Below are 27,908 nucleotides of genomic sequence, written 5' to 3'. Positions count from 1 at the left end.
CTCCACTTATTAGAAGGATTTCCAGTGGCCTGCTTTGGACCACTCTTCTCCTCCCCATTTAATGTGTCCACACTCAGAGAGACATTGCTATGGTTTGAATGTCTGTCCCCTCCAAAACTCACGTTGAAATTTAATTGACATTGTGATGATACTGGGAGGCGGGACTGGTACTGAGCAATCAATGGGCTTGCTACCCAATGTGCACAGAGGCCAGTATCATGGCACCGGCTTTTAAGAAGAGAAAAGCTTTATTGCTAGTCGACTGGCAAGGAGACAGGAGGAATTGCTCAACTATGTCCCCAAGCTGGGGTTTGGGTTAGGTTTTATAAGCGTAGGGTAATGAGGTATGATCTGATTGGAGCTTGCAAAGAGATGATGGGGGAGGCATGATCTGATTGGATCCTGCCATAGGGTAACGTCAGAGCTCAATCCGATTGGATTCTGGATCCTGCCATGTAGTGTCTGCTTCTGATTTCAGTCCCTCCTCCTCAGTCTGAGCACTTAGGTTCCCCCTGTGGTTGCACACTTGGTTCACCTGGGCGTGCTCGGGTTACGTGACCTTCAATCTGAGGGTCCGTGGCAAATGAAAAACAACTCACAATTTTATTATGTAAAAGTTGAACTAGACTGGTCCGATGAGGTTACAGGACTTTTAAGAGGTGTCTGGGTTATGAGAGCTCTTCCCTCATTCATGGATCAAAGGTGTTATCACAAGGATAGCTGAGGTATGGCAGGAGTGGGTTCATCCCCTCTTTAAAAAGCTCTCTCTCTGTGTCTTGTCTCTTACCCTCTCACCTTCCACCATATGATGACTCAGCAAGAAAGCCCTCACCAGATGCCAATACCTTGATCTTGGCCTTCCCAGTCTCTAGAACTGTGAACCAATAAATTCTGCTCATTATAAATTACCAGTCTCGGATGTTCTAGTATAGCAGCACAAAACAGACTAAGATAGACACTTTTAAATTCCAAGCAGCACCCAGGAACCTGACAGAAGGAGCCCCCAAATTTCAGCTTGCAAGATGATAGGGAGTAGGGAGAAAACATCCAAACTTTCTTCCATATTTATATCTTTTATCGACCTTTAATAATGTCCAATGTGGGGGTGTGTGTTTTATAACAGAAATAATACACTAGTACAGTGAGTTGTACCTGCACATCACTTATAAACATGTAATGAATATATCCCATTTATAAATAAGTGAGTGTGCGTGCTCTGGGATATGCACCAGTACACTAGTTTTGAGGCAACTGATCTACCCAAGGAGGCATCCTGTAGGTTGAAGCTGAGCCTGAGCTGTGCTCGTATTCTGAGTCAGACCTTGGCAGACTTTCAGCTCCGGTGCCAGCAGGCAAAGCAAGCTGTGTGGGCACAAGTTAAGTTATTCCTCACAAGCAGAGCAGCAGGTACTCCAGAAAGAAGACTTGGAAGCCAAACGGACACATTCCAGTCCTCCCTGTGAGTGCCAGCCACATGAGGTGTCAGGGCACCTGGCTGAGCATTTCTGGAGAGGAATGAGGGAGTGCAGGGGCAGAGGATGTGGGTGATGCCAAGGAAAGCCTTGCACTGGATCGATGACAACAATAGCAACTGTTGCAGTCATTTATTGAGTACCTACTACTTGCCAGCATCTATGCCAAGTTTTAGAAACAAATTACTTCACTTAATCCTCGTGAGGTAGGTACTCTACTTATCCCCCATTTTACAGAGGAGGAAACTGAGGTTCAGAGAGGCAAAGTGACTTGCCTAAGGACAGGGAAAGTAGGGGAGAAAGACTCTGGTTTTTAGAAGTATTGATTCTCCAAAAGTGCGATGAGATCCCAATGAAAACACTAGGGGTTTTTAAACATCGCATTCTGAGCAAGCCACACAATAGAGCTATGCACTAGTGATGACACTTTCACCTCTTTGTGGAGCACTTATTCTGTGCAACACTCAGTTGAACCTTCTACAGATGCCTCCTTTAACCCCCGGAGGAACTCTGAGAGACCCTGAGAGGTAAAGGGAGAGGAAAGGAGACTGATTCAACAGGCTTCCTGGTGCTTCCTCAGCAGTGAATGCTGTCAGAATCAGACCCATGAGGTGGGGACCTTGGTGAACTGAAGCTCAAAGAGCCTGGCTGAAGGACATGCTCTTTCTCAGCTCCATGCAATTGTTGCCCTGTAGAAATGAGGGCTATGTTTTGTTAGATCTTCCGATTTTCCAATAGAAGGCAGAAATCCCGACTTATACCTAACACCTCTTGGTTTTATACCTTAACAAATTTTTTAGAATTTAAAACACTGCAGACCAAACAAACGACACCCATGGCCCAGGAGACCTCTGCACTCAATGCTGACTTGCAGTATTTTTACCTTTTGGTACATATTTACTCTGAGGGAGGTGAGATACTTTGTCTTCTGTGACAGGCTGGAATGTGAGTTTCGTTACTATCCCATTTTACAGAGGAGGAAACTGAGTCTCAGAGAAGTGCTCACCCAAGGCCACAGGGTGGCTCAGAGACAAGACTGAGAGCTAAAATTTCTTTTGGTTCAGGGGCAAGACTGGGAGCTAAAATGTCTCTTGGTTCTTTGAGGGGGGCTGGCCTAGGGCTGCTTTGCTTTCAGCTGTCATTCTGAGCTGTCTCCAGCAGTGTGAAGAGGAGGGAGGAGAAAAGGAAGAAAAGAGGAGGGGACTGGAGTCCATCCAGTCTGTCCCAGCTCCTGCCAGGCTCCATCTGACCTTAGGAGAGCAATCCTGGACCCAAGCTCCAGCCAAAGAGCCTCTCTCATCTACTCAGGCTGGGAGGTTGCTTTCTAGGAGCTCAGGATGCAAAGGTGGACACTGTGGGCTGCAGCCTTCCTGACCCTCCACTCTGCACAGGCCTTTCCACAAACAGACATCAATATCAGCCCAGGTAAGTGCAGGGACCAGGGCTGGGAGCAGGTGGAGAGGCGTACACTCTCAGGTACTTATTACATCGGTGAGGCCTGGCTGCTTCTGTTGGAGGGTTGGGGTGCCCTGATCCGAGTCTCCTCATAGCTTTCCCCCTACCACCTTTATCATGGGCACTCTTCTAGGCCCAGACACAAAAACTCCTGGGTTTAAATCCCAGTTTTGCAGTTTACAAGCTGTGTGACATAGAATAAGTTTCTTAACCTCTCTGAGCCTCAGCTTCTTCTAGAAAGTTGGGTCACAATGGCATTCTCTTTGCACTACTGTGCAAGGCAGATGAGATAACACGGAGAAAGTGCTTTGCATGGTGTCTGGCGCTACAGAAAGGTCTGAACATGGTAGTTTTGGGAGGCATCTGGGCCCCAGCCCCACCTTGGCTGCGACAGCCTTCCCAGGGAGCTTTCAGAGCTGCTGCTGTTGCCACCAGAGGTTAGGTGTGCAGGGAGGGACACTTGTCCCTCTAATGGCCTCCCTGGAGGCCTGGCCCAGCAACACCAAGCCTTGTGGGGCATCCCCAGGGATGAGAACCTGTTGGCCTTGGGAATGTGGCCTCCCAGTGTCCCATATGGAGGATGAGGGTCTTCAAATGAGCTCAATTTCTTCCACTTTGCAATAGGAAGGCTGGGGTACTCATTCTGGGGGACCCTCATCTGGATGAGAAGAGTTCTGAATCCCATAATTTGGTGGCCGAGAGTCTTGACTGTCACCTCTACCAGGTTCTATCCAGGCTTGTTTAAAAATCATAATATTAGCAATATCAGTAACAACAACTAAGACTTATATGACCCTAGTTACATGCCAGGCACAGTTCTAAGCCCTTTTCAGATATGAATTTATTTAATCCTCATAATAACCTTCATATATGGATTTATTTATCATAGCAATGGCAGAGATATCATTTTTAAATCCCCATTCAAGTAAAACTAATAATGAAATACCAAGATGGAGATTCTCATAAGGCCAAATTATTAGGTTGTGATACTGTTAGGGTGAATTTAAACAGTGGGTCGATAGGGTTGCCAGATAAAATACCAGTAAATAAATATTAATAAATTCTTTTTTAGTGTAAGCATGCCCCAAATATTACATGGGATGTATTTATATTAAAAATTATCTGTTGTTTACCTGAAATCAAATTTGACTAGATATCCTTCTTTTCTTTTCTTTCTTTTTGTTTTAACTCTAGCTTCCTTAGTGGTAACAATAAGCGATAGTCTTAGTTCATTTGGGCAAGGGGTTTCAGGTCTGTCCTAAACTCTCTGAGTGTATTCTTCAGCTCAGGTTGCCAGAGCAAAATATCACAGACTGGGGAGCTTAAGCAACAAACATTTGTTTCTCACAGTTCTGGAGGCTGGGAAGTTCAAGATCAGGATGCCGGCAGATTTTGTTCCTGGTGAGGACTCTCTTCCTGGCTTGCAGATGGCCGCCTTCTCACTGTACCTGCACATGGCAGAGAAAGAGAAAGCTCTGGTCTCTTCTTCTTATAAGGGCACTAATCCCATCACGAGGATGGGATCCCATCTAAATCTAATCACCTCCCAAAGGTTCCACCTCCCAACACCATCACATTGGGAGTTAGAGCTTTAACATATGAATTAGGTGCAGGGAAGAGGAGAGACACAAACATTCCATTCATAACAATGACTTGCATCCTTACTCTTGGACCTCAGTTTCCTCACCAGTGCAATAAGCAAGCAGCAGAGAAGATGAACAAAATATTCTTGCAGGCTGCCTTGTATATCCCAAGATCTTGCCTTTCTGCCCAGCAAAAGTGGGAAGGGGCCAAGACTGAGTTTGAAAGCGGGAGTAACTAGGGGTGTTTTCTGTCCTTCACTAGCTTGTGCCCATGGGACCTCTCTGAGACTCAAGTTTCCTCACCTCTCTGAGCCCCAAGTGGGGATAGCAAGGGTCCCTATCAAGGGTTTTGGAGATCTTCAATGAGCTCATGCAAGTGAAGTGCCTAGCACACAGTAAGCACTTGAAAAATGAGTTATTAACATTACTATGTTTGTCACCGTGGTTGTTGATGTTATGCCAGAATTGGCCAGGAGACAGTTTTCTGTTCTGACAAAAGTCTTCAACATTGAAAGGAACTTCTGAACATCAGTCCCCAAGCCTCATCCCTACTCTATAGATAAGGGTACTGAGATTGTGTCAATCTCAGCTACCTGGGAGAGCTCAGAGTGTGGAATTGGAAGGATGGGTCTTAGAAATCCACTCAGCCCAACCTTTCCATATTGCGGCTATGGAAACTGAGGCTACAGAGGCCAATTGAGCCAACCATGGTCATCACTGTCCAAGAGGCAGTTCTACTGCTTCTCAGGTTCCCAGCCCTACAGAAAGCCCAGTTTCAGCCTATGCAGATAGATTCTCTAGAGGAAAGTGATTTCAACACAGAGGGAATGTGTGTGAGTTTATGGGTGCATGTGAGCAGGAGCATGCATGTTGGTATGTTGTAGGGAGGATTTAGGGGTCTCTGTGGGCCCCGGCAGACCATGAGAATACATGCACCTCCAAGGCTCTCCTTATTGAGAATGGGCTTGGTTTTTCATCTTCTTCTGTGTACCCCCAGCCTTTAGGTACAATGCATAACAGGGCACAGGTCATGGGTCATTCATCTCACTACTCCAGACCTTTCATCACCCACTCCCTGCATATGCAAACATATGCAAATAGCACAACTTGGCCACCCCCTATGTTTTGGAGGAAAAAAAAAACTCTTTAGACATCTTTTAGAGACTTGGGAGGATTTAGACAGACTAAATCCTTTTCCCGAAACCTTTTCTCTGAACCTGCCTTTGATCTCATTGTTTAAGTGGATTAATGAATGTAAAGTCCTCAGAACAGTGTCTGGCACAGAGTAAGAGCTACGCAAACATTTCCTATTCTTCTTCTACCATCAAAAAGTTTCCTTTCCCTGACTCCTGAGCCCAAGAACTCTCTGTAGCAAAGGAAATTTATAGCAAAGTGTTTTGAAGCTCAGGACCTGCTTCTGCAGGGCTTCAGAAGCGTAGATGGGGAATGAGTCAAGTTATGTAGCCTCTCCCTCACCCATCCAAGAGCCTGGCATTGCACTCTCAGCTCTGGGAAAGGTTCTGGGACCCAGATTGTTTCTACTGTAATAATATCTAATACTTACTAGAATCCCTACCTCTGAGCTGGAACTGGCTTTTCTGTGAAGTAGGCACTATGATCATGCCCATTGTACAGATGAGAAAACTGAGGCACAGAGAGCTGAGTTTCCCACTAGGACCATCTGACTCCAGAGTCCAAGCTCTGAACCTGGAGCATAGAGACCTAGGCAACAGTGTTCCTACCTCCTAGAGCAGCCCATATCCTAAAGTGTCCCTTGGACATTCTGTCCAGTTGCCACTCCTCTATGGTCACAGAGCAAGCACTTTGTACATACTTCTAGAATACTTAGTATGCGATGACTCTGCCATGTGCAAGTTCCTTCTTCCAGATTGGGAGTAACCCGAGGACACAGACCTCAAGCCAAATAGGCACCCAGGAAACATCGACTTATTTGCTTAATTAATTGTTACATTTGGTGTTTAATAGATTTATTTCACAAATGAGAAAACGAAGACTGAAAAGAAGATATCTTTTAGAGGCGCTAGTCTGTTCAGGAGTTTCTGAATCTGTCAGACTCAAGTCTCGATACAGTCTCAATCATGGCTCTGCCACTTTTGAGCCAAGAGAGTAAGTGACTTACTCTCTCTGAGCCTTAGTCTCCTCATCTGTAAAATGGGGATGATATCGATACTCCCTCCTAGGCTGATCTCAAGGAGTCACATACCAAACACCCAACGAATGGCTGCTATAATTAGCAATATAAGAAATTGCCTAATGCTTTTCCCCCTGTTTCATGTGGTCTCAAGAGTGGCTCACAGAAGGGGCAGCAAAGCTTAGACAGGAGAGACCTGGGGCCACCAGTTTCACTTCCCAGAGCCAGGGCTCACTGTGAAGGAGCAGTGGAACCCATAGGACAGCAGGAGGGCAGCGAGGGTGACTGAGTCCTCAGAACGCAGCAGCCACCTTCCGGGAGTCTGTGACACTCTTTCGGCCCCCGGGAGTGTCTGGGGCCCAGTATGGGGACCTGGTGGACAAATGTGGCCCCTTAGCCTCCCCACCTCCCCTCCTGGCTGGGTCCCAAGACTCATCTGAAAAGGCGGCAGCAGGGTAGTGCGTTCGTGGGTGGCTGGATTGGGGCCAGGGGAGCCAGCAGCCAGATTGAGTAGGAAGGTGACAATTTATTCCTTTAAAAAGAGTGGGGGTAGGGGGGAGCCCTGAATTCCACTGATGTGTTTTCTTTCCCTAACAAGCTCAGAGCTCCCAAAGGTTTTGACCCCCACCCCAGCTGGGGGACCTTGGGGCCCTCTCGTGCTGCTAATTGAAGGAAAAGACCAGGTGGTTTGGCCTCCTGGTTTCCAGAGCAACAGCCCCTTTGTGCATCTCCTCCCCTCTGCCTCTCTCCCTCCACTTTCCCTCCCCCACCGCCAGTCTCATCTCTTCCCTCCTCTCCTTCTCAAGTTCCCAGCCATGCTAAACCATTTCTAATTCTCCAGTGCTCCATTCGCTCTCACACCTCCAGACCTCTGCACACACCGTGCCCTTCCCCTAGAACACTCTTTCTCTAACACTTGTTCATCCTCCGGGTCTCAGTTGAGACAGCACCTCCTCTAGGAAGCCTCCCAGATCTCCAGGACAGGGTTGTGTTCCACTTTTAGGGGTTCCTGTGGCAACATCCTCTTTTCCCCCATCCAGGAAGGGAACTCATGATGCCTTGTCATAATCACCTGTGGGATCCTTGAAGATGGGGACAGGGCAGTCACCAATTCAACTAGGGAGAGAAAGTGGCCAACAACCAGTTTCCAAAATAATCGAGGGGGCTGCTCCCTGAAGTTTTTGCTGGCACGACACACATCCACAAATTACATGTTAATGACATCTTTATTTTTGCACTGCTTTTTCTTTCTTTCTTTTTTTTTTTTTTAGAGACAAGGTCTTGCTCTGTTGCCCAGGCTGGAGTATAGTGGTATGGTCATAGCCTGCTGCAGCCTGGAACTCCTGGGCTCAAGTGATGCTCCCTCTTCAGTCTGTTGAGTAGCTGGGACTACAAGCATGTGCCACCACCTATGGCTAATTTTAAAAAAGGTTTTTTTGGTAACGGTGGAGTCTTGCTACACTGCCCAGGCTGGTCTCACACTCCTGGCCTCAAACAATCCTCCTGCCTTTGCCTCCCAAAGTGCTAGGACTACAGGCATGAGCCACTGCACCTGGCCTGTGCTTATTTTTCTTAATTTTGGTCTTCATAGACCATAAGGCTCATGAGGTCAGAAGGCACATCTGTGTAGTATACCGCACAGTATCTTCAACTTGTAACCTACTACCTGAGACCAAGTAGTTGCTCAAATAGTACTTGTTGAATGGATAAAGGAATTAATGAAGGACCAGACCATCAAGATTGGTGTAAGGAAATGGGCTTACATGCAGTGGGACTCTTTAGGTTTGGGGGTAGACAGGCTGGCTTCAAATCCCAGCTGGGAGCTGTGAGATCTTGGGCAAGTTAGCCAACCTTTCTGTGCTTTGGTTTCTTCATCTGTGAAGTGGGGGTGATAGTGGCACTACCTGGTAGGATGTGTGAAGACTGAGTGCATTTTTCTGTATCAAGCATTTAACACAATGCCTGGCACACAGTGAATGCTGAGTCAGAGCTGGCACTGGTTGTTGTGTTGCCATGGTTACCTGACTGTCAAGCTCTAAAGCTAAAGAAATCCCTTCACAAGAGACAGATTAGCAGAGCCTGGTTTGGGGTCAGGCTGATGAAAGGCCTTCTATTCCCAATTCCTTAAACCCAAGAGGTAAAGGAGGAGGGGGAAGTGCCGTGCAGGTTGGAGTTAATGATCATCTCAGCGCAAGCCAGCGCTCTTTTCTGCCTCCCAGGTCCTCCCAATTAAAGGCCTTTGCCTGCCCTGTTGGAAAGGGGAGTAATTGAGCAGTGACCTGTCACAGCCCCATTTTCTGGTATATTTCACCCCTGGCATCCATAACCACCATTTACTCGATGGAGAAAACCTAAAGGACCAGAATGGGGAGGCGGGGTGTCAATGGTTCAAGGAGCTTGTTTTCCACTCTGGGAGAAGCAGACAGGATTGGAGGCCGGGGTTCTTTTTGAAATATCCACAGTCTTTAGGACCAAGGACCCTTTTCCCCTTCTCACTCCACTCAGCCCCTTTCATTTAATTAATTATTAATTCCTCTTTGCCAGGCTCTATTCAAATGAGAGAATGAATGAATGAATGAATGAATGAGTAATTCTACAGGCTCCATCTTTCAGTCTGGCACACTGTAGACCAGGGCTTCCCAGAGTTTCACGTGTACAAGAATCACCTGGGGCTCTTGTAAAAATACAGACTCTGATTTGGAAGGCCTGGAGTGGGGCCTGGGAGTCTGAAGGTCCCAGGGGATGCTGAGGTTGGCCTTCGCAGCAATCGTTGTCCTAAACAATATGCAAAACCAGGATCTGGCAACCTCTGATTTCAGGACTTGGTTAAAAAAAAAACTCCAGGAACGCCATCGCAGCGTCAGGACCCCTGGTTTCAAAGGCATGAGTTATGCACACAGCCTTCTCACTGTTTTCCCAACAGGTTGCCCTCAAGAAGTGGTGTTTGATTCCCTACATGTATTTATGCATTCAAGCCTAGTCATTGTGCACTTACTATGTGCCAAGGCACCAGGGGGAGAGGAACGATCACAACAGATGCTGATGGCGATAGAGGAGGAATGTGTGAATGTTGAGGTGCAAGGGGCTCTAAAAGCATCTATCAGAGGCTCCTACCTCATCTTCCCTGAATAAGTCACTGTGCAGCAGAGACTCAAAGGAGAAACAGAATTGGCTGCAGTCAGGTTAACGGAATGATCTGCAAAGGTCTGAACGTGTCTTTGAGAAATGGCGAAAGTGTGGGCAAACCTGGGGCACAGAGTAAGGAGGGGGCGGATGACGGAGACTAAGCGAGGGGCAAGCAGTTCCCAAGGGCAAAGGGAACACCTGCAGGGCTTCAGGGAAATGAGGTCAGGCTGTGCCAAGGAGGAAGGATGCCTCCGGACCTGGGAGGTGAGACAAAGCAGGAAGAACAGCGAAAAGGTGTTGAGAAGGTCTTCATGGAAAAAGGTCAAAAAGAATGCAGAAGGAGAAGAAAGAATGAACTGAATTTAGGAGACGGAATAGACATGACATGAAAATTGATGGGTTGTAAGGAGAGGAAAAAAGAGATTATTTTTGGCAAATTATCCAACATGCTAAGAAATTCTGAGCAACGCCAGCCAATTCTTGTCGATTTTGTCTGATCCCAGCCAATCCTAGATAGAGTAGTTTATGTCAAAAAAAAAAAAACATGCAGGTAGAGTCAATGTAACAGACATCCTAAGTTGGATCTGAGCATAAAAAAAGGAAAACACTGAGTAACGTCTGGAGTTTAGGTAATCATGTTGTGCCTGTGTTCATTTCTTAGTTTTTTAAGATGTTAACATCAGGGGAAACTGGGTGAAAGGTATACAGGAACCCTCCACACACTATCTTTGAAACTTCTAATTTTGTTGTTGTTGTTGTTGAGACAGGGTCTTGCTCTGTCACCCAGGCTAGAGTGCAGTGGCACAATCCCAGATGACTGAAGTCTTGACCTCTTGGTTTCAAGTGATCCTCCCACCTCAGCCTCCCAAGTAGCTGGGACTACAGGCACATGCCCCCACGCCTGGCCGATTTTTGGTAAGAGACAGGGTCTCATTATGTTGCCCAGGCTGGTCTCAAACTCCTGGGCTTAAGCGATCTTCCCACCTTGGCCTCCCAAAGTGTTGAGATTATGGGTGTGAGCCACTGCACGCAGCCTAATTTTTTATTTTTATGGGCCATAGTAGGTGTATATATTTACGGGGTACATGAGATATTCTGGTACAGGTATACAGTGTGTAATAATCCCATCAAGGTAAATGAGGTGTCCATCACCTCAAGCATTTATCATTTCTTTGCGTTACAAACACTCCAACTATATTCTTTTAGTTTTTGTTAAATGTATAATAAATTACTGTTGACTGTAGTCACCCTGTTGTGCTATCAAATACTAGATCTTATTCATTCTATCTAACCATATTTTTGTACCCATTAACCATCCCCACTTTTCCCCTGCCTTCCCCACTAACTACCCTTCCTAGCTTCTGGTAACCATCATTGTACTTTCTGACAACTTTTCTGGAAATCTAAATTTATTCCAAAATAAAAAGTTCATTTTAAAAAAAGAGGTAGAAGACAAAGAGAGCGGAGACTACACAATATGGTGATTTTGAGACTACGAACTCTTCCCACTACCGCCCTGCAGAAAGGTCACGTGAACATCTGCAAACATCCTGCTAAAGTTAGACTGGACTTCCAAGGAAGTGAGGGGGGTCCCCAGGGGCCAGAAACCAAGATAGAGATAGAGAGTAAAGCAAGCATATTGCTCCAGAGCCCTGAGTAGGGCATCAGCCTCCATAATGCCTGGACTGGGGTTTTAACACCTGCACGGGATGGGAGGTGAAGTCAGAGCTATCTGAAGCAGGAAATTGAAACTCGAACCCTTTCTTAGTGCAGAAACTCATGTAGAGTTTCATCTTCAGTGGAAGGGAAACCAGGGGGAAAAAAAATCCTCCTACGGTCAGAGAGAGATGACAAAGAAGTTTACTTCATTCTAAACTCAGGGGAGAAAGTGCTAGACTTCCCTTCTGCAGACTTCTTTAGTGAGGTCCATGTCGTTAAATTTAAACACAATGTTAAAGCAATGTCTTCAGTACTTTTAAGCCATGGGCTAGGATTAGTAATACATTTTAACTCTAAAATTAGACAAATGGCCCACACTATACTTCTCATTAGTTGCGGGGGCTGTGTCTTAATTTTTGTTAAAGAAAATAGGAACAGGCTAAGAAATGTGAATGTTTGCTGTGATGTTTCGTGTTGCTGTGCTGTGGGGTTATTTTACATTTTTGGAGTCCTGCCTTCCATCTGGGGAAGGGTTTCTCAATCCTGGCACTTCTGACATTTTGGGTTGGATCATTCTTCGTTGTGGGGAGTTGTTCAATATAGGATGTTTAGCAGCATTCCTGGCCTCTACCCATTAGATGCCATTAGTACCACCACTTCCAGTGGTGATAACCAAAAATGTCTCCAGACATTGTCCAATGTCTCCTGGCAAGGGGCAGGGATAAAATTCCCCCTCACGGTTCGAGAGTGACCAACCAATTTCAGTTTGTTGGGAACTGTGGGGGTACCGAGGATGTGGGACTCTCAGGGTTATTGTTGTTGTTGTTATTTTGAGTCAGGCTCTTGCTCTATCATCCAGGCTGGATGGAGTGCAATGGCGTGATCCTGGCTCACTGCAATTTTGACCTTCCGTACTCAATCGATCCTCCCACCTCAGAGTAGCTAGGACTACAGGCACATTCCACCACTCTTGGCTAATTTTTGTAGTTTTTATAGAGACGGGGTTTTACTGTGTTGCCCAGTCTAGTCTCGAACTCCTGGACTCAAGCAATCCACCCACCTCGGCCTCCCAAAGTGTTGATATTGAAGGCATGAGCCACCACACTCAGCCAAGACTCTTGATTTTAAAACTGGGATGGTCCTGGGCACACTAGGATGGCTTGGTCACCCTACTTTCATCTCTAATATGAGTATTTAGGGTGCCAAGTAATTTTAGGACAGGTGGGAGTGAGAAAAGTGGTTTATCACCAGCAAATACTGAGTCATCCCAGTCACTCCTGGACAAACTTATCCAAGTTCTCACGGATGAGTGTCCTTGGTTACTGAGTGGAAAGAAGGTAGAAATGATTTGCTGATTCTCATCCATGCTAACGGAGAAACTGCTAAAAAAGTGAACCCAGGCAGCAATTCAGTGTAGCCTTTTTGTGTTGTAGGCAGTGCTCAAAAGTCCCCACAAAGAGCTCAGCAACACCCAGTGTTACAAAGGGTCCATCAACTCTCTTGGCCATTGGCGCTTTAATGCATCAAGGTGATGTCCTCCTAGACCAATGCTCTCCATCAAGAAAGGAGGGACCTGAGTTCCAGAAAAGGGTAGGGACAGGCCAAGGTGCTGTGCCCACTTACCTCCCCAAGCAGAGCTCCTTCTTTTTGCCATATAGAAGAGGATTAAGAAAGCAAATTCTGAACCAACAGGCTCCAGTTTGGATACTGGCATGTATTGAAAGAGAGTTGGCCAGGATTGACCAGGAGGGGTGGGGAGGTACCCCTGGTCAGCACAGCTGCTGGGGTTGGGGAGAGGCTGTTCTGGTCAAAGGGGAAAGGCCAGTGGCACTGACCAGGCCTGAGAAGCATGGCCTGGAATCTACCTGCCTAGCATAACTATCTTGATAAAAGCAACTGTCCCTTTCTTTCCCCAGAGAAATGCACAGAGGTGCACACACACTTTTAATTTTGTATTTGATTTTGGGAAATTCGCTGAATCTCTGCAGCCCATCAGTCTTGGTTATAAAACCCTGAGCTAATCATTAAGAACCAAACATTATGTAATCCATATATCCCAAGTATTTGGTGAATTTATTTGGCCCAATCAGTTGACCCAGTAACTCCATGAAGCAGGTGCTATAAAGACCATGAACTATTCTTAGGCCTGCTAATTTCTCATCATGAAGCATCATGCCAACTTTATGAGCAAGAATTTTGGAGTCAGGAAGCCTGGGTTCAAATCCTTACTATGCCACTTACCTGCAGGATGATCTTGGGCAAGTTACTCAGCCTGTCTTAGCCTTAGTTTCGCTATATGTGCTTGGCTTACAGGTAAACTATAACAAATGCTCAATGAATGTTGTTCACTACTTTATTACTTCATGAGCTCAGCCAACCACTATAGTGGCTTGAAGGCAAAGATTCCACTAAAGGGTGACCTTCACCCACCCTTGAGTGGATGGCTACAAAAGGGACCCCAGAAATCATCTAGTTTGAAGGTCAAGGTGGGAAAGAATGGGCCAGCATCTCACAGCGGGTCACATACAGAGCTGGGGGTAGGATCCAGCCTTCTCAACCCCAGTCTAACAGATTCCACCCCTGCCCACTGCCTGTCTTCATGGATAAGCCATCCAACCTAGTATGAGAAAGGTTCTCAGCTTGCCTGTGTCCTCTCGCCAGTCATCCTGAGTCGTGGTTTCCAAAAAAAGTATCTCTTAAGAAGCTTTCAGGGGGGCTGAGACTTGAGAGAACTTCACTGTCTCAAACATGGGGTTTTAAAAAATTTGTTTCTTTTTAGAATTAAGAACAAATGCTGAACTCCAGGAGTTCAATGGGCAAAGATATAAATAGTCTTGGCTATAGCTTGGCAATAAACATGTGGAAAAATGTGCAGTCTTGCCAGATAGCCCAGCATTGCAAATTGAAACAAGATAACCTTTTTTTGCTTATAAAATTTGCAGATTGCCATGAAAGTGGTAACACTGAGCTCTGGCAAGGGCAAAGTGAGATGGGCACTCTCAAACATTACCGTGGGAGGATAAATTGCTTTCAGGAGACAATTTAGCAAATTGTATTAAAGCCTTAAAAAATCTCTCCTCAGAAAATCAGCAGAAATGCCAAAAAAGCTTTATGCACAAAGCTGCTCATCTCAGAATTATTTGTAATAGTTAAAAAAAATAGAGACGCTATCTAATTATCTAAAAATAAGAGAATGATTAAATAAACTCTAGGAGAGCCACTCAGTAGAGGATTCAAGAGCTATTTAAAACAATGTTTATAAAAATGTATAATAACATCGAAGAAATGCTTATACTCTTTAATTTTTAGAAATCAGAATACCGACTGGTATGCAGAGTACCATATAATCACATTACGTTAAAACATCACTACATACAAATGTGACATGAGAAAAAACCGTATCAAAGCATTAACATTTTCCAGGTGTTCTATGATGTGCATGTATTATTTTTATAATTTAGTAAAATGTAGGTATGTATATGTTTTTTGAACCTCAAGCATAGAATTGCATAGATCATAATGGGACATGTTTTACTTTCATTCTTAAAAGTATGTACAGGCGGCCGGGCGCAGGGGCTCACGCCTGTAACCCTAGCACTTTGGGAGGCCGAGGAGGGTGGATCATCTGAGGTCAAGAGTTCGAGACCAGCCTGACCAACATGGAGAAACACCATCTTTACTAAAAATACAAAATTAGCTGGGCACAGGCCTGTAATCCCAGCTACTCAGGAGGCTGAGGCAGGAGAATCGCTTGAACCCGGGAGGCGGAGGTTGCAGTGAGCCAAGATCGCATCATTGCACTCCAGCCTGGGCGACATGAGCAAAACTTCATCTCAAAAAAAAAAAAAAAATATGTACAGGCAGGGCTTGGTGGCTCATGCCTGCAATTCCAGCACTTTGGGAGGCTGATGCGGGAGGATCACTTGAGCCCTGGAGTTCAAGACCAGCCTGGTCAACATAGTAAGACCTCGTCTCTACAAAAACAAAACAAAACAAAAATCGAAAAATTAGGCAAGCATGGTGGGGCACACCTGTGGTCCCAGCTACTCAGGAGGCTGAGGTGGGAGTATCACTTGAGCTGGGAGTTGGAGGCTGTAATGAGCTATGATCAAACCACTGCACTTCAGCCTGGGCAACAGAACGAGACCCTGTCTTTTAAAAAAAAAAAATTAAAATTAAAAGATTGTAAAGAAAAGAAAATAGGTACTAAGTTATGGAAACAATGTCAGCACTGCCATCCTTCCTCCCAGTCTGTTTCCTCTCTGCCCCCAGCCCTGCCAGAGCTGCCCCAGCCTTCCCTGTGCCCCCTGTTCTGGATGGAGTTCAAAGGACACTGCTATCGATTCTTCCCTCTCAATAAGACCTGGGCTGAGGCCGACCTCTACTGTTCTGAGTTCTCTGTGGGCAGGAAGTCCGCCAAGCTGGCCTCCATCCACAGGTAAGTGGGATCCCCAGTCCCCCATAGTTCAACTAAGCACCTCTTTGGGAAATGGGATGGAAAATGGTATTTCCAACTGGCATTTCTCTTTGGTAATTGAAACTATTTGAAAGAAGTGGAGATGGAGTCTTGCTGTGTTGCCCAGGCCACTCTCAAACTCCTGAGCTCAAGTGATTCTCCCCGCTCACCCTCCCAGAGTACTGGGATTATAGGCATAAGCCGCAGTGCCTGGCCAATTGAAGCTACTTTTTAATCCAACCCAATTTCTCACTGAAACCATCCTTGGCTATAGAAGGCAAAGCATTCAGCAGGGGTAGCAAACAGCATGCTGGAAGATCCACCTTTATAAGTGTCAATCTTGTGCTGTCCTCTGCTCTGTATCCTGTGATACAACTGATATACTACATATATAAAGAATATGATGTAAGGAATATAAGAAATCATAACTGACACTTATTTGCTACATGTTTTATGTACATCATCACATTAAAGCTCCCTCAAACTATATCATATAGGTATCTTCATTTTACAGATTAGAAAGGTGAGGCTCGGAAAAGGTAAGTAACTTGCTCAACATGACACCGCTCTTAAGTGGGAGAAACCAGTTTTGAACGTGTGGAGTCAGATTCCATAGCCCACCCTCCAAGGCCTCCTTCCACATTCCTCTGTCTCCGAAGCCCCAGCCACACTGACCATCTCAGAGTTCTCCAATTTGGTCCAGCTCTTTTACTTCTGCATACTCTTGGGCATTCTATTCCCCCTGCTGGGAATTCCATCCCTATCTTCTCCAGGTAAATACCTCCTCAACCTTCAAGACAGCTCTGACAATGTCTCTTCACTAAAGTCACTTAATTACACTCATTGCCCAGCTCTCCTGGGACACTCCCTTGATCACAGCTTAGCTACCTTTTTTGCATCTGACTTCCCTGCTGATTTGTGAGTTTTCTCAGGCCAGGTGTGATGTGTTCCATTGGCACCCAAGCTACAAATCACAATCTTACCTCTGTTCTTCAAGAATCTCAGAAACTACTGAAAGGGGGTTGGTTTTTTTATGTGTAGAGCCATTGGCTTTTGTTAAGAATAAGGAAAGGGGGCCAGGTGTGTTGGCTCATGCCTGTAATCCCAGCCCTTTGAGAGGCTAAGATGGGAGGATTCTTTGAGTCCAGAAGTTCAAGACCTGCACAGGCAACGCAGCAAGACCCGTTGCTACAAAAAAAAATTAGCCCGACGTGGTGATGCACACCTGTAGTCCCAGCTATTCGGTAGTCTAAGGTGGGAGGATCACTTGAGCCCAGGAGGTTGAGGCTGCAGTGAGCCATGTTCACGCCACTGCACTCCAGTCCAGGTGACAGAGCGAGATCCTATCTCAAAATAAATAAATAAATAAATAAATAAATAAATAAATAAATAAATAAAGAAGGGGTTCTTTATCTTAGTTTCCAAATGCATCTTGAATCCACACATCTCTTCCTCCAACAGATGTGTTGAACAACCAGTGCATTTTCAGTGGGGCTGAGAAATATACTGAGACAGTCAGGGTCCAACCAGGAAAACCAGAACCACTACATGTATCTAAAACAGATAATGCAGGCAAGTATGGAAGCTCAGAACTTAAAAGGGAGTAGTGAGGCAAACTAGAGACACATAGGAGCAGAAAGCCAATGCCATGCCTCAGTTGGAGGGCAGGCCAGTCCTATGGGTGCTGGAGCCATGGAGGAGAGGCAGCCTCTGCCAGAGACTCCCAAGCAGAGGGGGAAAGAAATACTCTAGTTTCTCCCTCCTACCCATCTGCCAATGACTCATAGTGCCTTCCATTAACTGAAAGCCAGCTAACATGGAGTCCTATGAAAGACATTCTTCAGGGATCAAATCTGCTATGAGAGCACAGCACAGTACAGAGTTGGCACCTGTAAGGACAGAAGACGTCAATTCTCAAAGAATTCCTAGCCTGCAGAGGAATATGAGATCTATGCAATAAAAAGCGAATGCAGAAGTGATTTCAAATCAAGGCTTTTCTCTAGACAGCCCTCGTTGAAATTGCAACCTCAATTGCATCAGAAAGACCTTGAACATGGAGAATCAAACTAACCAGCCAGCCCCTGGGGGAAGAGGAACTTTGGGCTACAGGTGGTCAAGCATTGGATAGAAGATATTCATGGAAACTTTCCTGGAAGTACTGGTCCTGGATCAGGGTCTTGAAAGACTGGGAAGCTTAGGGAATGAGGGCAGCAGATGTTCCAAATGAAGAAAGCTGTGGGGGACCGTATGAGCATTGATTAAGGTCATTAGAGTCAGGCAGTTCCAGATTCTAGTCCCAGCTCCATCACTTCCTACCTGCACGATCTTGACCAAATCACTTAAACTCTAAGCCAAAGAATTCTCAACTTGGAAATAGCAATAATCACACTGATCTTTTAAAGTTGTGAGGCATTAAAGGTGATCATGCATCTAAAGTCTTTATACAGCTTTTGGATAACTCTATGCCCAGCAGTAGGAGTCATTATTATTTTTATTAATTACAATACATTATAATTCTGCCTCGAGGAGGCCAGTTTTTTTTTTTTAACGTTCCAAATCAGTTCATCTCTCTGAGAGTGAGCAAGGCTTGTCTCACTCTTCCTCTTTCCTTCCTCTCTTTTGCCTTTCCTTTCCCCCAAGAGTATATGTCAAGTAACTCCCTGCATGTGACTGGCTGGAGCACTGTGTTAAGACAAATTCTGAGTGCCAGAATTCTAAGCGTTTCTAATCTGGAATTAATTGGCCATCAATTCCACTTCACTAACACAAAACTAAAGAGAGTAAATATGGGTGCTTTGATTTACTACCAATGCCTCAAGAAAAAAGAAACCTTCTAATGGTGGGCATTTTAGATTAGGTGGCAGTCTTCAGAGAGCAGTCATTTGGAAGAAGCTGACGGGAGCAGATACACCTTATGGCAACATAAAGGGTACCTCAACATAGTCCTGTTTGGAAGTGAATTATTGAAGTTGATAAGAGAAGACACACGTTGTTGGAACACAAAAGGTACATCAGCATGGCCCTGTTTTGAAGTGAAGTATTAGATCTATGGCTGGTTATTATCATTCTGTATTGACTTCTTTGACATACTAAAGTTCATCTTTTAGTGGCACGTGGAAGCCAATAGTGGGAATCATCTGCTCCGTGGGATCTGTCATCTGGATCTGTGAACGATTTGAGTGAAGTGTGCCTACCACTTGTCCATTTGCTGTCACATCCCTTGCCCGTTCTTCTAACCTCTACAAACTACCTTTTTCAGGCTCATTGATATGGGCCCTGGATGAGAAGTTGTCTTGGCTTTCCTTCAGCATCTTCAATGCAGCAGCTCCAAGTTTTGTGTCCAGACATGGCTACAACCTAAGGAGAAAGGGCAGTGCTAGAAACTTGGGTCTTCTCTGTATACCTCCCTCCTTTCATCATGGAGAAAAATATTTCCAAGATGTCCCCACAAACGTTGCCTTAAATCTAACTGGCCATGCTTGGTCATATGGCCAGTGTTAGCTGCAAAGGGAGCTAGGAAAATAAAATTTGGCTTTTCTGGGTCATAATGAAGGCAATGGGGTAAGGGATTAGGAATGGCTATGGGATAGACAACCAGTAGTATCTGCCCCAGTGCCTGTTTGTTGTGAGAATGAAATTAAAATTAGTTCATGCACATAAAACACTCAGCACAGTACCTGGCGTGAAGTCAATGCTCAAGAAACATTTTAATGACAGGATGAAAATAATTTTGTGTTCATTTCTCTACCTCTCTATCTGTTTATCAATCTGTCTATTCATCTATCCATCCATGTATTCATTCATCCACCCACCCATCCACCTATCCACCTACCCATTCATCCATTTGTCTGTCTATCTATCCATTCATCCATCCATTCATTCATCAATCTATCCATCCATCTCTACTTCTTTGTTGTTTTTGGCAGTGGACTGTCACCAGGGTCCTCCACTGATTCCTTTGGATGGGTGAATTATTTGATAAGCTCTTTGAAATAGAGGATAAGAATCCCCTCAAAAGACACCCATGACTTCTAAGGATGGTGGGTTGTTAACTGAGGGGCTTGGTTTTGCTAAGTGGGCAATGCAAGTTGAAGCCTAGAACTGAGTTTCCCAGGAAAACAGAGATTTTGGAGATGATATGTGAAAAAAGACTAGGAGAGAAGGGGATATATTATAAAACGGCAGTGTAAGGAGGGTCTTTGAGAGAGAACAGAAATGACTAGTGGAAACTTTTATTTATTTATGTAACGTGTACAATGCAATATAAACTCCTTTCATTGTCCCTTCATGATATCTTCAATACAATCCACTTCATTTGCTAGTGTTTTTGAGACAGATTTAAATTTTAAGGGATGGGTAGCAGTACTGAGTCCTTCTTTGAACTGGCATAGGTCAAATCCAGAGATGCCCATGTAGGACCGGCCACATATGGGTGACTTAATGAAAAATGAAGGCCAAATTGGATTATATCATCTATTTACTTTGGTCCAGGAAGGTAAACAAGGATTGCTTTCAATTTTTGACTCTATTCTATGAAAAGAGGCAATGAGGAACTAGCTACTATGTTTCTTAAATTCACAGCTGGGAGGAGAATGTCTTTGTGTATGACCTCGTGAACAGCTGTGTTCCTGGCATCCCAGCTGACGTCTGGACAGGCCTTCATGATCATAGACAGGTGAGAAAGCAATGGCCATTGGGCCCCCTTGGAAGCTCCAACCAGAATTCTATTTTGATTTAATAAGCTTTTCACATTGGTGCCAGGTCACAGCTATGCACACAGCACACAGAGAGAAATCAGACACCAAGACGCCCCAGTTAGAGCATGATCAATTTGTGAAAGACATTTAATGATGTCCTACTAAATGATGGGAACAGATAGCATGGTCAAAGAAAACTTGTTTGGCTAGGATTCTCTAAAAAAAAAAAAAAAAGACACTAGGCGGAACGTGGTGGCTCACACCTGTAATCCCAGCACTTTGGGAGGCCGAGGTGGGCAGATCAAGAGGTCAAGAGTTCAAGACCAGCCTGGCCAACATGGTGAAACCCTGCATCTACTAAAAATACAAAAATTAGCTGGACACGCAGTGGTGGGCTCTTGTAATCCCAGCTACTCAGGAGGCTGAGGCAGGAGAATTGCTTGAACCCAGGAGGCAGAGGTTGCAGTGAGCCAAGATCGTGCCACTGCACTCCAGCCTGGGTGACAGAGCAAGATTCCATCTTGCGGGGGGGAAAAAAAAGACACTAAAACGTGATTAGATGTGCAAGAGATGTTGGAGGGGAAATATTTGTGAATGAAAAGGAGGAAGGAGGCATAAGCAGGCAGGGAAGGACATTGGACAACGCCGTGGGTCTAAGATATGTGAAAGGAGATCAGAGAGAAAGGACTGGGTAGGGAGAGCCTCAGGTCACAGCACAGTGCTGAGAAAGTCTTGGCTAGGCCAGTGGGGAGTCCCCAAGCAAAGATGCCCAAGACTAGAATCCTGCGCTGCGCAGGAATGCGCCAGCACCATTACCCCAACATGCTGAGTCACTCACTGGGAACAGCCTGGAGGAAGCATGTCTCACTGTGAATGCAATGGTAGCTCCAAAGAGGCAGAGGCATGTCCTTCTCACAAACAAGGCAGTGAATCCAAGGTGGCAGGAGAGCTGGAGCTGTCCATCAACTCTGCTTTCTGCTGGTCCTCCTGAAGGTGATCTGGGCAATGTACTTCTGTGGCTGCCACAGCCTTCCTGGGTAAGAGATATTTAAGTCAGTGTCTAATGGGTAAATAGGAGTTAGCCAGAGAGAGTATATTCCAGGTAAAGGGAGCAGCATGGGTCAACATCCTAAGGAAGGGGAGGTCGTGGCACATTCAAGCAAGTTAATTAAGGAAGACCATTGTGGTTAGGGCACAGAGTGGGGTAGGGGTGGGTGTATAACAAGGCTGAAGAGAGTAACTTGAACCAGATCTCTGCAATGTCATAGCAAACTCCACCTGGAGATTTTTGTCCTCAAACTTTTCCTGGGCAAACTGCATACTGAGTCTGTATTTTGCATGCATGCTTCTTGCGTTGCTCAGGGCACTATAGGGAATAAGGTTCCAGTGCCAGTTCCTGTTCTGCCACTTACTGGCTGGTAGGTGACTGTATGCAAATTAAAAAAAAAAAAAACCTCTCTGAGCCTCAGTTTTTGTGTCTGTAAAATGGGGATGAAAATAACAGTGCCTTGTGAAAAGAAAAACAAGTGAGCTAATGTATGTAAAGAGCTTACCGTGGTGCTTAGCATACTAAAAGAACTCATTAAGGATGATGAAAATTGCTGTTAAAGTAGCAGAAGTAACAGTGTGGTCAGACCTAACTTTTTTTTTTTTTCTTGAGACGGAGTCTCGCTCTGTTGCCCAGCTGGAGTGCAGTGGCACAATCTCGGCTCACTGCAAGCTCCACCTCCCGGGTTCACGCCATTCTCCTGCCTCAGCCTCCCGAGTAGCTGGGACTACAGGCGCCTGCCACCAAGCCTGGCTAATTTTTTGTATTTTTAGTAGAGATGGGGTTTCACCATGTTAGCCAGGATGGTCTCGATCTCCTGACCTTGTGATCCACCTGCCTCGGCCTCCCAAAGTGCTGGGATTACAGGAGTGAGCCACCACACTCCTGTCTTTTTTCTTGAGACAGGGTCTTGCTCTGTTGCTCAGGCTGGAGAGCAGTGGTGCGATCACAGCTCACCACAACCTTGAACTCCTGGGCTAAAGCAATCCGCCCAGTCTAGGCTCCAGAGTAGCTAGTACTACAGGCAGGAACCACCACACCTGGATTTTTTGTTTTAACTTTTGGTAGAGACAGGGTCCCGCTATGTTGCCCAGGATTGTCTCCAACTTCTGGCTCCAAGTGATCCTCCCACCTCAGCCTCACAAAGTGCTGAGATTACAGGCATAAGCCACCATGCCTGGTGATGTTTTAAATCAATAGACTTCAACTGGCCAGAACACATAGAGAAGTTATAATTTTAAAAACACTAAAATGTCCATTTATAATAGCAACTCTAAAATTGGATTATAACTACATTAAATGAGAGTTAAAGAAACTTGTATTAAAAGACCTAATAATAATAATAATAACAAAAAATACAGGAAAATTGCTTTTTTTCTTCTTTTCAGAGCTAGGCACCATGTGTCAGGCATTGTACTAAGTCCTTCACGTGCTTTAATTTGTTCAACCCTCACAACAACTCTCTAAAGGACATATTAATTCCACCATACAGATGTGGAAACTGGGGCTCAGAGAGGTTAAGTAACTTGCCCAGGTTGCAGAGCTAGGCAGCGGGTGGACATAGGACCACAAACTCTAGTCTCTCTCTCAGAAGTAGCATGCTGTTCCCATTATATGACATGAGCTCTGTAATCATCAGTGCTTTGGGGATACTTTTCTTAAAACTTAAATAAATAGAGAAATGGCTCTTGTTCCTGAACAAGTTGCAAAGATGTAGTTCTTTCCATAGGTAATTTGCACATTTATTGCAACACCAATCAAATTCCCAACAGGACTTTTCTTGCAATTGGACAGAGCAGTTCCACCTTAGGCAAGAAAAACACGGACTATTTAGACAAAAAGAAACAGATGGAGAGTGACTCCCATCCACTGGCAAAGTGTAGTAGTTAGGGGTCTTGGGTACTTGACTCAGATAGACCTGGGTTTGATTCCCAGCACTAATACTTTATTTGCTGTATGAATTTGAATAGGCCAATCTGAGTCTCAGTTTTCCTATCTGTAAAATGGGGCTGATGATGCCTGCTTTTCAGAATGGTGAGGATAAAACGAGTAAAGTGCCTGGCATGGCACATAATAAGCCCTCAACAAATGGCAGCTAGTAATAGTAGTAATAAGAGCAGTAGTATCAGATTGGTAGCAGTAATATCAGATAGCAGTAGCCTCAGTGAGGACATCTGTGCAGAGGTGTTAAAAATTGAGTTGCTGAGATGTCTGAGCTGGAGCTGTCTGGCTCAAATGCCTGATCTTCTTCTCCGTGGAACCCTCCCAGGAAGGGCAGTTTGAATGGACTGATGGCTCATCGTATGACTACAGCTACTGGGATGGCAGCCAGCCAGATGATGGTGTCCACGCGGACCCAGAAGAAGAGGACTGCGTGCAGATATGGTACAGGCCTACCAGTGGTGGGTACCCCTGAGACGAAGGCTCTTGCAGGGGTGCTTGGGAGGCATCACAGGGCCTGAGACTGGCAAATTGTTCAGCACCTTGGAGACCAGTTGAGGTCACTAGGGTGTTGGGGGCATGGCCATTCTCCACAGTGGATATGCTTTAAACAACATTAAATGGGGTTTGGTTGACACCTAGACTCCAACTTGGATGAGAAGACATTATAAATAGAAGCATGGGGGGAAAAAGACTTGCATAGAGAGTAGTCAAGGGGTGGCGCTTCCATATCAGCTCACCAACACACCAAAGTGCAAGCCCCTTCCCCAGGCTTCTGCTACTGAATATTAGAAGCAAGCCACACCTGGGGTGGCATGAAGGTGTACGTAGTGACAAGAGTATAGACCTGGATTCAAATTCTGGCCTCATTGCTTTCTAGCTCTGTGTCCTTGCAGAGAATTACTTATCCTCTCTGAGATGGTTTCTTCTTCTATAAAATAGGCTTAATAATTTGTCCTACCTGCAGGACTGCTGTGTAGATTAAAGGAGGCACAGTTGATATAGCACTGTGGCAAGACCATGGACTTGGGAGTTGACTGCCCTTGTGTGAACCCCCGCTCCACCCTTAATGTGTAGCCCAAAGAGAATGCCTTAACCTCTTGGTGCCTCAGATTCTTCATCTTCAAAATGTGGCTAATGATACTTAACTCAAAGGTTAATGTGAATAAAAAAAGAAGATAGTGTTCATAGAACAGCTGCCATGCTCAGTATTCGCTATTAGCAATCACCAGCATCATGATGAATCATCACTTTCATACCAGTCTTAATAGAAACAATATTCCCATTTTGCCGATGAGGAAAATGAGGCTCAGAGAAGTTCAGCAACTTGTTCAAGGTCACACAGCAAGCTAAGTAGTAGAGCTGGGTTTCAAACCTAGATCTACAGAGCTCCAGACCCAGACACTTAATTGTTATTCCCTCTTTGCTCTTTTTTCTTTTCCTAATTAGGGGAGGGAGGTAGAGAACAGCTTATTTTCCTGGGAGCCCTCCCGGAGCCTGGTAGCCAGAGCTGGGCCAAGCCTCTGGCTGAAGTTCGTCCTCCCATCCAAGGTGACAAGCCGGGATCAGCTTTATGCAAGAGTAAGGCTGGACACCAGGCTTGTCAAGTATCAGCAAGAAAGGGCTGCCAGTATAGACACGAGGCCTACTGGGGAGGGCTTTTACCTCAGAGGAGTGGTGGGATTATTTTATCTTGGCGGATGGATTTTCACCCAGACTCTCTGCTTCTTTCCCTCACAGCTCTGAGATCGTGGAATGATAACATCTGCAGCCGGAAGTTCCCCTTTGTCTGCAAAATCCCATCTCTGACCATTCATTGATCCTGTCTCGTTCTACTGGTGTGAGGGCAACTCCAGTATCACCTTGTAGCTGTAGCCAGTGTAGAACTGACATTGAATACATGTAAAACAAACATGGGAGGTTAATCTCTTGGACAGAGATTTTTAAACAAGCAGATCTTAATTATACAGGGTGGTCGCTTGGCCAAGTGACGGGAAAGCCAGCTCAAATTGGCTTAATTAATTTTTTTAAGTTTTTTTTTTTTTTAATTGACCCAAGTAACAAAAATCCAGGGGTTGTTCTGATTCAGAGTTGAATCTCACTGGCCTGGCTCAGGTCACATGCCCACCCTGAAGCAATCACTTTGGCATATGCTAAGTGACTAGCTCCTGCTTAGCTGCACTTCTTTGGAAAAAATGGGGTGGGAGTCACATCATCAGAGGGGCTGGGAGTGGGGGAAAATGGGAGGGGGTGTTGGTCAAAGGATACAAACTTTTGGAAACAAGATTAATAAGTTTGGGAGACTTACTGTACAGTGTGGTGACTATAGTTAATAATAATGTATTGTATTCCTGAAATTTGCTAAGAGGGAAATTTTTTTTTTTTTTTTTTTGAGACAGGGTCTCACTCAGTTGCCCAGGCTGAAGTGCAGTGATGCAATCACAGCTCACTGCAGCCTCAACCTCCCGGGCTCAGGTGATCTTCCCACCTCCAGTCCCTGGAGTAGCTGGGACTACAGGGCGCTATAGGCGTGTGCCACCACATCTGGCTAACTTCTGTATTTTTTTAAAATAGAGAAGAGGTTTCATCATGTCGTCCAAGCTGGTTTCAAACTCCTGGGCACAAGGGATCCACCCACCTCTGCCTCCCAAAGTGTTGGGATTACAGGCATGAGCCACTGCGCCCAGCCAAGAATACATCTTAAATATTCCCACCACCACATGGGCTCAAAGATGAGGCTGGTTCTTCAAAGGAAAACAAAAATATTACCAAACTCATAAATTGCTGGTGGGAAGGTAAAATCGTGAAGCCACTGCAGAAAAGTTTGTCAGTTCCTCAAAAAGTTAAACATAGAATTACATCTGATCCAGCAATTCCACTCCTAGATCTAGACCTGAGAGAATTGGAAACAGGTATTTAAATATAAGTGGTTGGCCGGGTGTAGTGGCTCATGCCTGTAATCCCAGCACTTTGGGAGGCTGAGGAGGGAGAATCACTTGAGCCCAGGAGTTGAAGACCAGCCTGGGCAGCATAGTAAGGCCCCATCTCCATAAGAATTTTTTTTTTTTTTTAAATTAGCCAAGCATGGTAAGGCACATCTGTAGTCCCAGCTATTTGGGAGGCTAAGATGGGAGGATCACTTGAGCCTAGCATATCAAGGCTGCAATGAACCATGATTGTGTGACTGCACTCCAGCCTGGGTGACAGAGGAAGACCCTGTCTCAAAAAACAAAAACAAAAAAATACGATCACAGCAGCATTATTGATAAAAACAAAAAAAAATGAAGACAACCCAAGTGTTCACCAACAGATGAATGACTAAACAAATGTGGTCTATTCATAGGGTGGAATATTATTCAAGCATGAAAAGGAGGGAAGTAACCATAGATACTACAACCTGAATGAACCTGAAAAACATTATGCTGCCAATCCCAAAAGACCACATGTTGTATGATTCCGTATATATGAAATATCCAGAATAGGCAAGTCTGTAGAGACAGAAAGTGGATTAGTGGTTGCCAGGGAATGTGTGGAGGGGGCATAGAAAGTGAGTGCTAATAGGTATGGGATTTCTTTGTGGGGAGACAAAAATTCTCTGCAATTAGACAGTGGTAATCATTGCACAATATTGTAAATGTACAAGAAGCCACTGAACTGTACATTTTAAAATAATAGTTAAAATGATAAATTTTACATTATATGAATTTTTTTGTTTTATTTTTTGGACACAGGGTCTCATTCTGTTGCCCCGTCTAGAGTGCAGTGATGCAGTCTCCTGTCAGTGCAGCCTCGACCTCTCAAAACTCAAGTGATCCTCCTGCCCCAGCCTCCCAAGTAGCTGGGACTACCAGAGCACACCACCTCTCCCAGTTAGGTTTTTGTATTTTTTTTGTAGAGACGGGATTTCCCCATGTTGCCCAAGCTGGTGTCAAACTCCTGAGCTCAAGTGATCTGCCTGCCTCAGCCTCCCAAAGTGCTAGGACTACAGGCGTGAGCCACTATGCCTGGCCCATTACATGAATTTTATCTCAATTTTTTAAAATGTTACCAGAAGAAAGAATGCATGCCAGGCAGGAAAAACAATAGATATTTATTAGCAGAAAGAACATTGAACAGAGAGGCAGGAGGCCTCCGTTCCATTTCCAATTCTGTGAGCCTTGTTTCTGCTTTGGTATGGGCTGGGGTTGCGGGGAACCTAAAAATCTGGGCCTTCCAGGACCAAAAAGGAAGCACAAAGAGATTAAAATACACACACAAAAAAATCAGTTGGCATTTGGTAAATTGTGCAGCTTCTCAGATTTTTGCAGGAATATTCTTCT

General features: G+C 45.1%; 1 protein-coding gene across 1 annotated transcript; it reads left to right on the top strand.

Annotated features, from left to right (window-relative positions):
* Window positions 1-874: 874 nt before the first annotated feature.
* Window positions 875-27,287, top strand: CLEC19A (C-type lectin domain containing 19A). Its single transcript, XM_031658416.1, has 5 exons — window positions 875-2,897; window positions 15,720-15,885; window positions 20,485-20,578; window positions 23,918-24,050; window positions 25,330-27,287. Exons 1-5 carry the CDS (start codon window positions 2,810-2,812, stop codon window positions 25,407-25,409), a joined length of 561 nt encoding a protein of 186 aa, XP_031514276.1. The 5' UTR covers window positions 875-2,809; the 3' UTR covers window positions 25,410-27,287.
* The last annotated feature ends 621 nt before the right edge of the window (window positions 27,288-27,908 follow it).

This window comes from Papio anubis, chromosome 18, assembly GCF_008728515.1.
Source record: "Papio anubis isolate 15944 chromosome 18, Panubis1.0, whole genome shotgun sequence".
NCBI lineage: Eukaryota > Metazoa > Chordata > Mammalia > Primates > Cercopithecidae > Papio > Papio anubis.
This window is presented reverse-complemented; position numbering and strand designations above follow the sequence as displayed.

What these genes read in the sequence shown, in the direction of transcription:
- CLEC19A (XM_031658416.1), top strand. Translation starts at nt 2,810, where the DNA reads ATGCAAAGGTGGACACTGTGGGCTGCAGCCTTCCTGACCCTCCACTCT. An exon ending in GCCTTCATGATCATAGACAG is followed by an intron (nt 20,579 to 23,917) that starts GTGAGAAAGCAA and finishes GAACCCTCCCAG; the next exon opens with GAAGGGCAGTTTGAATGGAC. An exon ending in ATGGTACAGGCCTACCAGTG is followed by an intron (nt 24,051 to 25,329) that starts GTGGGTACCCCT and finishes TTTCCCTCACAG; the next exon opens with CTCTGAGATCGTGGAATGAT.